Raw genomic sequence first — 11002 nt, 5'->3', positions numbered from 1 at the left:
TTGATATTGAATAAAAGTAGGGAAAAACAATAAAAGTTTTCCGTTTAAGCGTAATTTCGTCGTAAGTATAAGCGTTGTCGATCCGTTGAATATCGTAATCCAAGTCGTAGTCGTTAGTCGTAAAAAGCTCTATACAATCTATCGTTGTGTGAAAGATTTCGCTTATCGTTCGTCGGAATAAAACCATCCATTGTTTTATCGAAACCAATGTCTCTTGACCTAGAATTAGTCATGACATTGATGGAGTGATTATCGATCGTAATTAATCTTATAAAAATGAGGGCGCACTTCCGATTTAAGAAAAGTGAAGTCCTCTACATAGCCCCCTTCCAGATCACTCGCGAAAAAGAGTGATCGATAAGAAAAACAAAACGTAATATAAAACATATATGTACACAGTTCTTCACCTATATCGCACTGGCCAATGAACCCGCCTACCTGATCGCGTAACGGTCTTTGGCTTGTGGTCAGGCTGTATGAGTCCGGTGGGCGTATCGTCAGAGTGGCGTGTCTTGGTTGAAAGTTCGTCGTTCTCGAAAGAGGGCGTGGGCAAAGTAAGTGGTTCGGTCGGTTCCACAAGTTCATCGTCTTCAGCATACGCGACCTTAACCTGTCAATCGACACTGTGTCGTGTTTGCAATTGATGTCCAATACAAATGTTTTGTCCCCCCTGGAAATGACACGGAAAGGCCCTCGGTACGGAGGTTGCAGTGGACGTTTCACTGAATCGACTCTAACCCAAACGTGTGTGCAGTGCTGAAGATCGTCGGACTGCTGCGCATGTCGTTGATTTGGCCTGGTGTCGGTTCGTTTTAAATCGGCCATCTGACGTTTCAGGCGGTCGACGAAAATTGTAGGGTCAAGTTCTTTCACGTCAGGAACAGGAGATACCAGTTGACATGGCACGCGAAGAGTAGTACCGAAAACTAATTCCGCTGCACTGCACCCGAGGTCGGCTTTTAGCGTTGTACGTATGCTTAACAAAACAAGTGGCAAAACCTCGGCCCACTTGGAAGGATCGCGTTGAGCTTTGATGGATGATTTGAGATGCCTATGGAAGCGTTCCACAAGCCCGTTGGATATCGGGTGATACGCAGTCGTACGTATTCGTTTGCTGCCGAGAAGAGCGGAAAGTTGTTTGAACAGAGCAGATTCGAATTGAGCGCCTCTATCCGTCGTTATAGTCGAGGGCACACCGAAAATGGAAATCCATCTGCTGACAAATGCTTCAGCTACAGTCTGGGCAGTGATATCTGGAATACAGATTGCTTCCGGCCAACGAGTGAAGCGGTCGATAACGGTGAGGAGGTATTTGTATCCTCTTGACGGTGGGAGTGGGCCCACAATGTCCAAATGAATGTGTTCGAAACGAGCATCGGGGACAGCAAAAGTACCAAGTGGCGTCGTCGTGTGTCGGTGCACTTTGGCGCGTTGGCAGGACTCACAGGATTTAGCCCATGACCTGACGTCTTTGTTTATGTTGGGCCACACGAAACGGTCCGTGATAAGTTTCCGTGTTGCTCTGATTCCAGGATGCGACATGGAGTGAAGTGAATTAAAAATGTCTTTCCGAAACACCTTTGGTATAAACGGTCGAGGTGAACCGGTTGACATATCACACCATATCGTGCCAGGTGATGATGGGAGCGGAATCTCCTGAAAGTTCATGACAGTGGAGTCCTTCAATTCTTGAAGCTGAATGTCATTCTGTTGTTTTGCAGCGATTTGAGCAAAGTCGATCAGGGTAGATGCGGGCAAACCTTGACGGAATGCGTTAACGCCTAAACGAGACAGTGCGTCTGCGACGACATTGTCCTTTCCACTGACGTGGCGAATATCCGCCGTGAACTGGGAAACGAAATCCAGATGCCTTATCTCTCTCGGTGAGTAGCGGTCGGTACTAGTTTTTAAAGCGTATGTTAGTGGTTTGTGGTCGGTGAGAATGAAGAATTGTCGTCCCTCTAGTATATGACGGAAATGACGTATTGCCGAGTATATTGCTAGTAGTTCACGACCAAATGCACTGTATCGCGATTCTGTCTCGCTTAGTTTTCGGGAGAAAAACGAGATTGGATGCCAAACTCCTTCAATATTTTGCTGTAACACGCCTCCTAAGGCTTTATCCGAGGCGTCCACCATTAATGAAAGGGGTTTGGATGAGTCGGGATGCGTAAGGAGAGTTGCGTTGGCGAGCGCTCGTTTGCTCTCCTCGAATGATTCGGATGCTTCGTCATTCCAGTCAATCGGTGCTGACTTGGGCTTCTTTCCCGCTAATAAGTCTGTTAACGGGAGTAAAATACTGGAACATCCCGGGATGAATCTCCTATAAAAGTTGATAAGTCCAAGATATTCTCGAAGTTTGCGTAACGAATTTGGCTTCGGAAATTCGGCTATGGCTTGCACTTTCTCCGGGAGAGGTGATATTCCTTTGGAGCTCAATTTGTGTCCAAGAAATTCGAGTTCTGGAACACCGAACTGACACTTAGTTGGATTGATCACCACTCCGTAATCTGCGAGTCTGGCAAACAGCTGTTTAAGGTGACGGGTATGTTCCTCTGGGGATTTGCTGGCCACGAGTACGTCATCAATGTAAGTGTAGCAAAATGGCAAACCGCGCGTTACCTCGTCCATGAAGCGTTGGAACGTCTGGGCGGCATTGCGGAGTCCAAACGGCATTCGTTTGAATTCGAAGAGGCCGAATGGGGTTGTGATGGCCGTTTTGCAAATATCGGAGTCTTCCACTGGGATTTGATGGTAGGCTCGCACTAGATCAATTTTGGAATAAATTGATGTTCCCGACAGTGAAGTTGAGAAATCGTGAATGTGTGGAATAGGGTAGCGGTCTGGAATGGTAACGTTGTTTAGCGCTCGATAATCGCCACATGGCCTCCAATCTCCGTTCTTTTTGGGCACCATGTGTAGAGGGGATGACCAATTGCTGTTAGATTGTCGGACGATCCCAAGTTGCAGCATGTGGTCAAATTCTTGTCGAGCGATAGTTAGCTTGTTGGGCGGTAGACGACGTGTGCGAGAAAAAACGGGTGCTCCGATCGTGTTGATATAGTGCGTAACCGAATGTTTCACCTGTGTTTCTTCAAAAGTTACCCGCAAAATTTCTGGGAATTCCTTTAATAGAGCATGATAAGGTGAATCGTTAGGTGTTGTGGCAAACATAGGACAAAGGGACGTTTCTTCGGTTGAGATGCCTTCAATAGTCAGATTGGTTAACCTGTCGATAAGTGTATTATTTCGAATATCGACAAGTAATCCAAAATATCGTAAGAAATCACAACCGAGAATAGCAGTTTCCACGTCGGCGATCACAAAAACCCACGGAAAGTTCCTTCGCAAACCAATATTGAGTGTTAGTGACTTGTGCCCGAAAGTGTCTATTTTGGTCCGATTTGCCGCTTGAAGATATGGCCCCTTTCCGCGATTATATAGGTCACAACGTACGGGGGGTACCACACTGACCGCTGCCCCTGTATCAATGAGAAAACGTTTCGTGGTGGTTCTGTCACGTATGTAAAACAGGCGGCTTCGATTTTGGCCAACGCTCGCCACCGTTACACGCTGGCCTGTTCGTTTTCCGGCTTGAAATTGCTTGGATACTTGCATGGCGCTCTACATTTCCTGGCCTTATCACCAAATGATTGATGATACCAACAAATATCACTGTCGACGTTACTGGTATTATTTGACTGGGAATTGAATCTTTGTCGGCTTCGAGATCGGCTTCGACTGCGCTCCCTGACCTCTGACTTTAGTGAAGCAATTTGGGCAGTGAGTTCACGGACTTGTTCACTTAGTTGTTGCACTTCTGATTTTTGTGCCTGGGCCTGGGATGTTTGTATGGCAGCGATGGGAGGATATGCAGGAGTTACTTCCATGATTTTATCGGCTAATTCGGCTACGGTTTCTATCGATGTTGTGTCGCTCATTGACGCCAGAATTAGTTGGGCGCTCGATGGTAGTCGCTGAACAAAAAGTTGTTTCAAAATGTTCGCATGAAGGGTGTTTGTACCTAGCAGCTGATGCATTTTGCACAACAGTTGCGTGGGTTTTCGATCCCCCAATTCTTCAGAAATTAACAACTGGTGGAGCCGTTTTTGCTCCGAAGCCGTTGTTCGCTTAATCAACTCCTCCTTTAGTTTTTTATAGGGTTGGTCGCTTGGCTTACTTATGAGCAAGTCGCGTACTTCCTGGGCTATTTCCGGTTGTAGGGACGATATCACGTAGGAATATTTTGTATCCTCGTTAGTAACTCTCCTCGTTAAGAATTGCGCCTCAACCTGTGCGAACCAGATAATTGGGTCATTGGGCCAGTACGGAGGTAATTTAATACTAACTGCGGATAGCGATTGTTGTGTTTCGTGGGAATTTTCTGGATCCATGATGTACAGTATTATATTATTCCAATGCGAAAAACAGTAGTAAAAAATTATGCGATTTTTAGTACATGGGAAGTATTCAAGGCAACCTAGCTGAATCACGTCGGGGTCACCACTTTGGACGCTAGGTATTATTAGGCGGTAAATTATATGAAATATAAAAGTACGTCACTCACCTCAAACACTACAGTCCTATTTGCGCTAGGTCGCCGTCTCGTACGAATACTACAGACAGGATCCAATTAAAAATCCAACACAAATTCCGCTATCAAAATCCTAATCCATAAAAACAATTCGCCCGGAAGCGGGGGCAACACGTATCCGATTTGATATTGAATAAAAGTAGGGAAAAACAATAAAAGTTTTCCGTTTAAGCGTAATTTCGTCGTAAGTATAAGCGTTGTCGATCCGTTGAATATCGTAATCCAAGTCGTAGTCGTTAGTCGTAAAAAGCTCTATACAATCTATCGTTGTGTGAAAGATTTCGCTTATCGTTCGTCGGAATAAAACCATCCATTGTTTTATCGAAACCAATGTCTCTTGACCTAGAATTAGTCATGACATTGATGGAGTGATTATCGATCGTAATTAATCTTATAAAAATGAGGGCGCACTTCCGATTTAAGAAAAGTGAAGTCCTCTACAACCTTAGTAATAGGGCGCGAAATTCGTCGATAAGTTCGCAGACAGTCATCAGAATAGGCGAATTAACCTTCGCTAGACTGTTTGAGTGAGCCCTAGAAAGTGCAAAAGAAGGGCCCGAAGGGGGAATGATAACATCTTTTGTTGATTGGGTGGGGGGGGGTGGTTACACTCCCAGGTAAGTCAGATATCATGCTGATCATCTTTGAATACTGACAGAAAGAGCATAGTCTATTCAGATTTTTAAAGAGAATTATCGATGACTTTTTCAGTGATCTGTTTTATCGTTAATAATACCTATGTGGAAATAACATAAAACGTCAGCTCACTAGAGTGACCATCTGTACCCTACATTGCTGACACAATACCCGATTTGCCACAGTTTGTCATGCAAACTGTTTGGTATGTCTTTTGTACTAGCTTAGTCTGCCCCACCAATCAGACCCTTCGCCCCCCCCCCCCCTTTGCCCCCCAGATGGAAAAGTCTGGCTACGCCACTGCAAGAAGGGAAGCTTGGACCAATGTCATATTTGGTTTATATGAGTAACATATTGAATAGAAGAACCGTATGGTTTTTGGGGAGGTCAAAGGTCATTTTGGGTCACCAGGGGCCAAATAGTGAAAACATTGTAAACACGGTATCTCAAAAAGAGAAAATTGAACCAATCTCATATTCAGTATGTAGTTGTGAAAAAGTTCGGTACAAAAAGGTCAAAGGTCATTTGGAGTCACCAGGGGCCAAATAGTAAAAACCTTGTAAACACGATATCTCAAAAAGAGAAACTTGGACCAACTTCATATTTAGTACGTAGTTGTGAAACGTTCGGTACCAAAAGGAGATCAAAGGTCATTTGGAGTCACCAGAGGGCAAATTGTGGAAACCTTGTTTCATATCTACCTAATTATCTCCCACCGACCAGCCTAGTAAATAATACTTGCATTACGCCTCATAAGAAATAGGAGGCTGTTGGCAATTGGAAATGACTTGTGAGCTTCCGTAGAATCATATAAAATTTCGCGAACGAAATCTCATAGCCTATAGCAAGTCGACTAAGGTGGCTACTTTCGCAAATACATTGCGTTCAAAAGGGTGTTCTCAGTTGTACATACAGCGGTGCTGTTAGGAGTTTTCCGTCGTATTTCGCAATTGTCTAGATTAATTTAAGGATTCAACGGTACCGCGCTTTCGATTCAACGGTAACGCGCATTGGATTGACAGGTACTGCGCATTCGATCTAGCAGTACCCCGCATTCGACTACACAGTACCGTGCATTCGATTGAACGGTACCGCGCATTCGATTCAACGGTTCCGCGCAATCGATTCAACGTAACCGCACCTTCGATTAAACGGTACCACGTATTCGACTGAACTTTACCGAACATTCGATTCAAAATCAAATGTGCGGTACCGTTAAATCGAATGTGCGGGACCGTTAAAGCGAATGGGCGGTAACGCTCTTTCGAATGTGTTACCGTTTAATGGAATGTGCGGTACCGTTTATTCGTATGTGCGGTTCCGTTAATCAGTACCGTACTACAATGCAGTACCGTTAAATCGAATGTGCGGAACCGATACATCAAATGTGCGGTGCCGTTAATCAAATGTGCGGCACCGCACATTCGAAGGTGCTGTACTGTTCAAACTAATGTGCGGTACCGTTGAATCGAATGTGCGCAACGCACATTTTATTGTTCGATACCGTTCAATTGAATGTGCAGTATACCGATAACCTGAATGTGCTGTACCGATCAATCGAATGTGCGGTACCGCACTTTCGAATGTGCGCTATGGTTAAATAGAATATGCGGTACCGTTAAATCAAATGTGTGTTTTCGTTATAGATAGAATGTGCGGTACCGTTAAATCATATGTGCGGTACCGTTCATTCGAATGTGTGGTATCGCTAAATGGAATGTGCGGTACCGATAAATTTAATGTGTGGTAACGTTAAATCGTATGTGCGGTACAGTTCAATCCAAGGTCTGGTACCGTTCAATCGAATGTGCAGTACCGTTAAATAGAATGGGCGGCATCGTTAAATCGAATGTGCGATACCGTTTAATCGAATTTGCGGTACCGTTAAATAAAATGTGAGGTACCGTTAAATAACATGTGCGGAACAGTTTAATCGAATGTACGGTACCGTTCAAACTAATCAGCGGTACCGTTGAATATAATGTGCGGTACCGTAATTAGGATGTGTGGTACAGTGAAATGTGCGGTACCGTTAAATCGAATCTGCGGTACCGTTCAAACTACTGGCGATACCGTTGAATCGAATGTGCGGAACTGCTCAATCGAATGTGCGGTACCGTTAAATAGAATGTGCGGTACCGATAAATCGAATGTGCGGTGCCGCACATTCGAATGTGCGGTACCGTTCTTTCGAATGTGTGGTATCGCTAAATCGAATGTGCGGTAAGATTCAATCGAACGTGCAGTCCCGTTAAATGGAATGTGCAGTACCGTTAAATCGAATGTGCGGTATCGCTAAATCGAATGTGCGGTACCGTTCAATCGAATGTGTGGTAACGCACACTCGAATGTGCGGTTCCGTTCAAACTAATGTGCGGTAACGCACACTCGAATGTGCGGTTCCGTTCAAACTAATGTGCGGTACGGTTGATTCGAATATGCAGAATCGCTCAATTGAATGCGCGGTACCGTTTAATCGAATATGCGGTACTGTTAAAAAGATTGTGTGGTATCGCATATTCGAATCTGCGGTACCGTTCAAACTAATGTACGGTACCGTTCAAACTAATGCTCGTTACAGCTCAATCGAATGTGCGGTACCGTTCATTCGAATGTGTGGTATCGTTAAATCGAATGTGAGGTACCGTTCAATCGAATATGCCGTACCGTTTAATCGAATGTGCGGTATTGTTCAAGCGAATGTGGGATAGCGTTAATTAGAATGTGCAATACCGTTGAATAGAATGTTCGGTAACGCACATTCGATTGTGCGATACCGTTCAATCGAATGGGCGGTACCGTTATATCGAATGTGCAGTACCGTTTATTCGTTCAATAGAATGTGCGGTACCGTTCAATAGAATGTGCGGTACCGTTGAATCGATTGTGCGGTACCGCTTATTCCTAAGTATTGTAACGCCGACCGAATTCTATACAGTCAAGTCGGAACACAGTCTTGAAAAATCAGCCAAAGAGTTCAAGTAATGTCTAAAAACTTTGTTAAAAAGAAAACACTTTCGCCTGTTACAATGGTTAATGAAGTACATCAATTAATCCTCCAATCAATGTTTAAACGCTTTAAGATGAGTTAAATGGTAGCAATACATCTTTGGGCATAATACATGGCTTAACTCATTTACAACACTATTGGAAGTAAAGCAGTACCAAAAGAAATACAAGTGTAGACCAACCCTCGCAGCCGGCGAGTTCTGACAATAACTCGCAATATGCGAGCGAACCCTAAAAGTCGTTATTCCTGCGAGCTGATCTGTTTCCCGCTACTTGCGATCTGTGCTGTATCTCGCAAATCAGTCAGAGCTGGGATGTTTCTCGCAGCTTGCGATCTATACTGTATCTCGCAAATCTGTGCGAGTTGGACTGTCTCTCGCAGCTTGCGATCTGTGCTGTATCTCGCAAATCCGTGCGAGTTGGAATGTCTCTCGCAGCTTGCGATCTGTGCTGTATCTCGCAAATCCGTGTGAGTTGGGCTGTGTCTCGCAAATAGTGCGAGCTGGGCTGTGTCTTGCAAATCCTGCGAGCTGGGCTGTGTCTTGCAGCTTGCGAGCTGGGCTGTTTCTCGCAAATAGTGCGAGCTGCACTGTGTCTCGCAAATCCTGAGAGCTTAAACTGAAACCCAGGTATAACTCGGGTCTTAAATACACATATTCACAAAATAGGGAGATGGTCGAGCTTCAGCCTTAGGTTACTTTTCAGTACTTGTACGTCAATCTTTCTCAATATACCGCATTGAATTCTGAGCTACGTTAATGCTCCAGCCTTGTAAATTTTAGGGTTACATCACAAGTAATTCTGGCAACTTTAATATTATATTTGGTCGAGATAGATAGACAAACAAATATACTATCCTTAATTGGTTCACTTCACTGACACGGTCGATATAACATTGACGGGTACTAACGGCTTATTCCCAAGTTCCCTTAACACATAAAAGAAAACAAATGAAAATCATTACCAAGTAAATGTCTAGAATCACCGGTCACCAGGTAGAGCCAGGAAACACAATAACGGTTCCTTGATACACAAGTATCACAGTAGAGATCCGTGTAGAGAGTACACATGAGTAATATTGCAGTAAACGATTGCAACTTAGCGCTAACTGACTACTTTCACAACTTTTGGGCGTCTGCCTCTTACGAACAATGAACCAATCCTTTTTATACCAAGTAGCTTGAATAGCTGAACTCGGTGACCCCCTTTTATGTTTTTGATGTATGCCGAAGCGCGCGCACGCAGGAAGCGGCTTCCTCTTTGTTTTGGAAAACTGTCTACACTGCTGGGAAAACACGGTGAGCTTCCTTAGATCTAAAGAGAAAGGGTTAAAGGTCTGGGGCCCGAGACGGGGAAATCAAAATAAGAATAGTAAACAGTCCGAGCTCAATACAGAACGAAACAAATTAACAGTAAGAAATCTGCTAGGCTTATACGTCAAATTTCTGTAACAGTATGGTACCGATATATCGAAAGTGCGGTACAGATAAATCGAAATTGCTGCACCTTTAAATCGCATGTGTGGAATCGCTAAATCGACTATGCTGTACTGTTAATCGAATGTGCGGTACCGTTCATTCGAATGTGTGGTATCGCTAAATCGAATGTGCGGTACCAATCAATCGAAATTGCTGTACCGTTAAATGGAATGTGTGGCATCGTTAAATCGAATGTGTGGTACTGTTAAACCGAATGTGCGGTACCGTTCAATTGAATGTGCGGTAAGTTCAATCGAATGTGTGGTAAGGTTGAATCGAATGTACGGGACCGTTGAATTGAATATGCAGTAACGCACATTCGAAAATGCGGTACCGTTCAATTGAATGTGCGCAACCGTTCAATAGAATGTACGGTACCGTTAAATCAAATGTGCGGTACCGCACATTCGAATGAGCTGTACCGTTCAAAACTAATGTGCGGTGCGTTGAATTGTCTGTGCGGCACCGTTAAATTGCCTGAGAAAGTCCCGATATATCGAATGTGCTGTACCGATAATTAGAATGTGCGGTACCGCACTTCGAATGTGCGCTACCGTTAAATGGAATATGCAGTACCGTTCAATCTTATGTGCGGTATACCGTTGAATCTTATGTGCGGTGCCGTTAAATCGAATTTGTAGTACCGTTAAATGGAATGTGCGATACCGTTTATTCGTATATGCGGTACCGTTCAATCGAATGGGCGGTACCGTTAAATAGAATGTGCAGTACCGTTAAATCGAATTTGTGATATTGTTCAGTCGAATATGCGGTACCGTTCAATGGAATGTGCGGTTCTGTTAAATCGAATGTGCGATACCGTTAAATAGAATGTGCGGTACAGCTTATTCGTATGTGCGGTACCGTTAAATCGAATGCGTGGTACCGATCAAAAAAATGTGCGGTACCGATCAATCGAATGTGCGGTACCGATAAATAGAATTTTCGGTACCGGTAAATCGAATGTGCGGTACCGATAAATGGAATGTGAGGTAACGATCAATCGAATGATCGGTAACGATGAATCGAATGTGCGGTACCGATCAATAGAATGTGCGGTACCCATCATTCGAATGTGTGGTAACGATAATTCGAATGTGCGGTACCGATCAATCGAATGTGCGGTACCTATCATTCGAATGTGCGGTACCGTTCAATCGAATGTGCGGTACCGATCAATCGAATGTGCGTTGCCGATCAATCGAATGTGCGGTGCCGATCAATCGAATGTGCGGTACCGATCAATCGAAACTGCGGTACCGTGTGCGGTACCGATAAACAGAAT

General features: G+C 44.2%; 1 protein-coding gene across 1 annotated transcript; it reads right to left on the bottom strand.

Moving 5' to 3' along the window:
• Positions 1–3431: 3431 nt before the first annotated feature.
• On the bottom strand, positions 3432–5033 carry LOC139976503 (uncharacterized). Its single transcript, XM_071985322.1, has one exon. The coding sequence runs from the start codon at positions 4392–4394 to the stop codon at positions 3567–3569; it is 828 nt and encodes a 275-aa protein (XP_071841423.1). The 5' UTR covers positions 4395–5033; the 3' UTR covers positions 3432–3566.
• Between the last annotated feature and the right edge of the window lie 5969 nt (positions 5034–11002).

This window comes from Apostichopus japonicus, chromosome 2 (genome assembly GCF_037975245.1).
Source record: "Apostichopus japonicus isolate 1M-3 chromosome 2, ASM3797524v1, whole genome shotgun sequence".
Classification (NCBI taxonomy): Eukaryota; Metazoa; Echinodermata; class Holothuroidea; order Aspidochirotida; family Stichopodidae; genus Apostichopus; species Apostichopus japonicus.
Note: the sequence above shows the minus strand (reverse complement) of the source record. Positions and strands in the feature narration are given on the sequence as shown.

Excerpts from the sequence above, each read along its gene's own strand:
- LOC139976503 (XM_071985322.1), bottom strand. The coding sequence starts at position 4,394 with ATGGATCCAGAAAATTCCCACGAAACACAACAATCGCTATCCGCAGTT.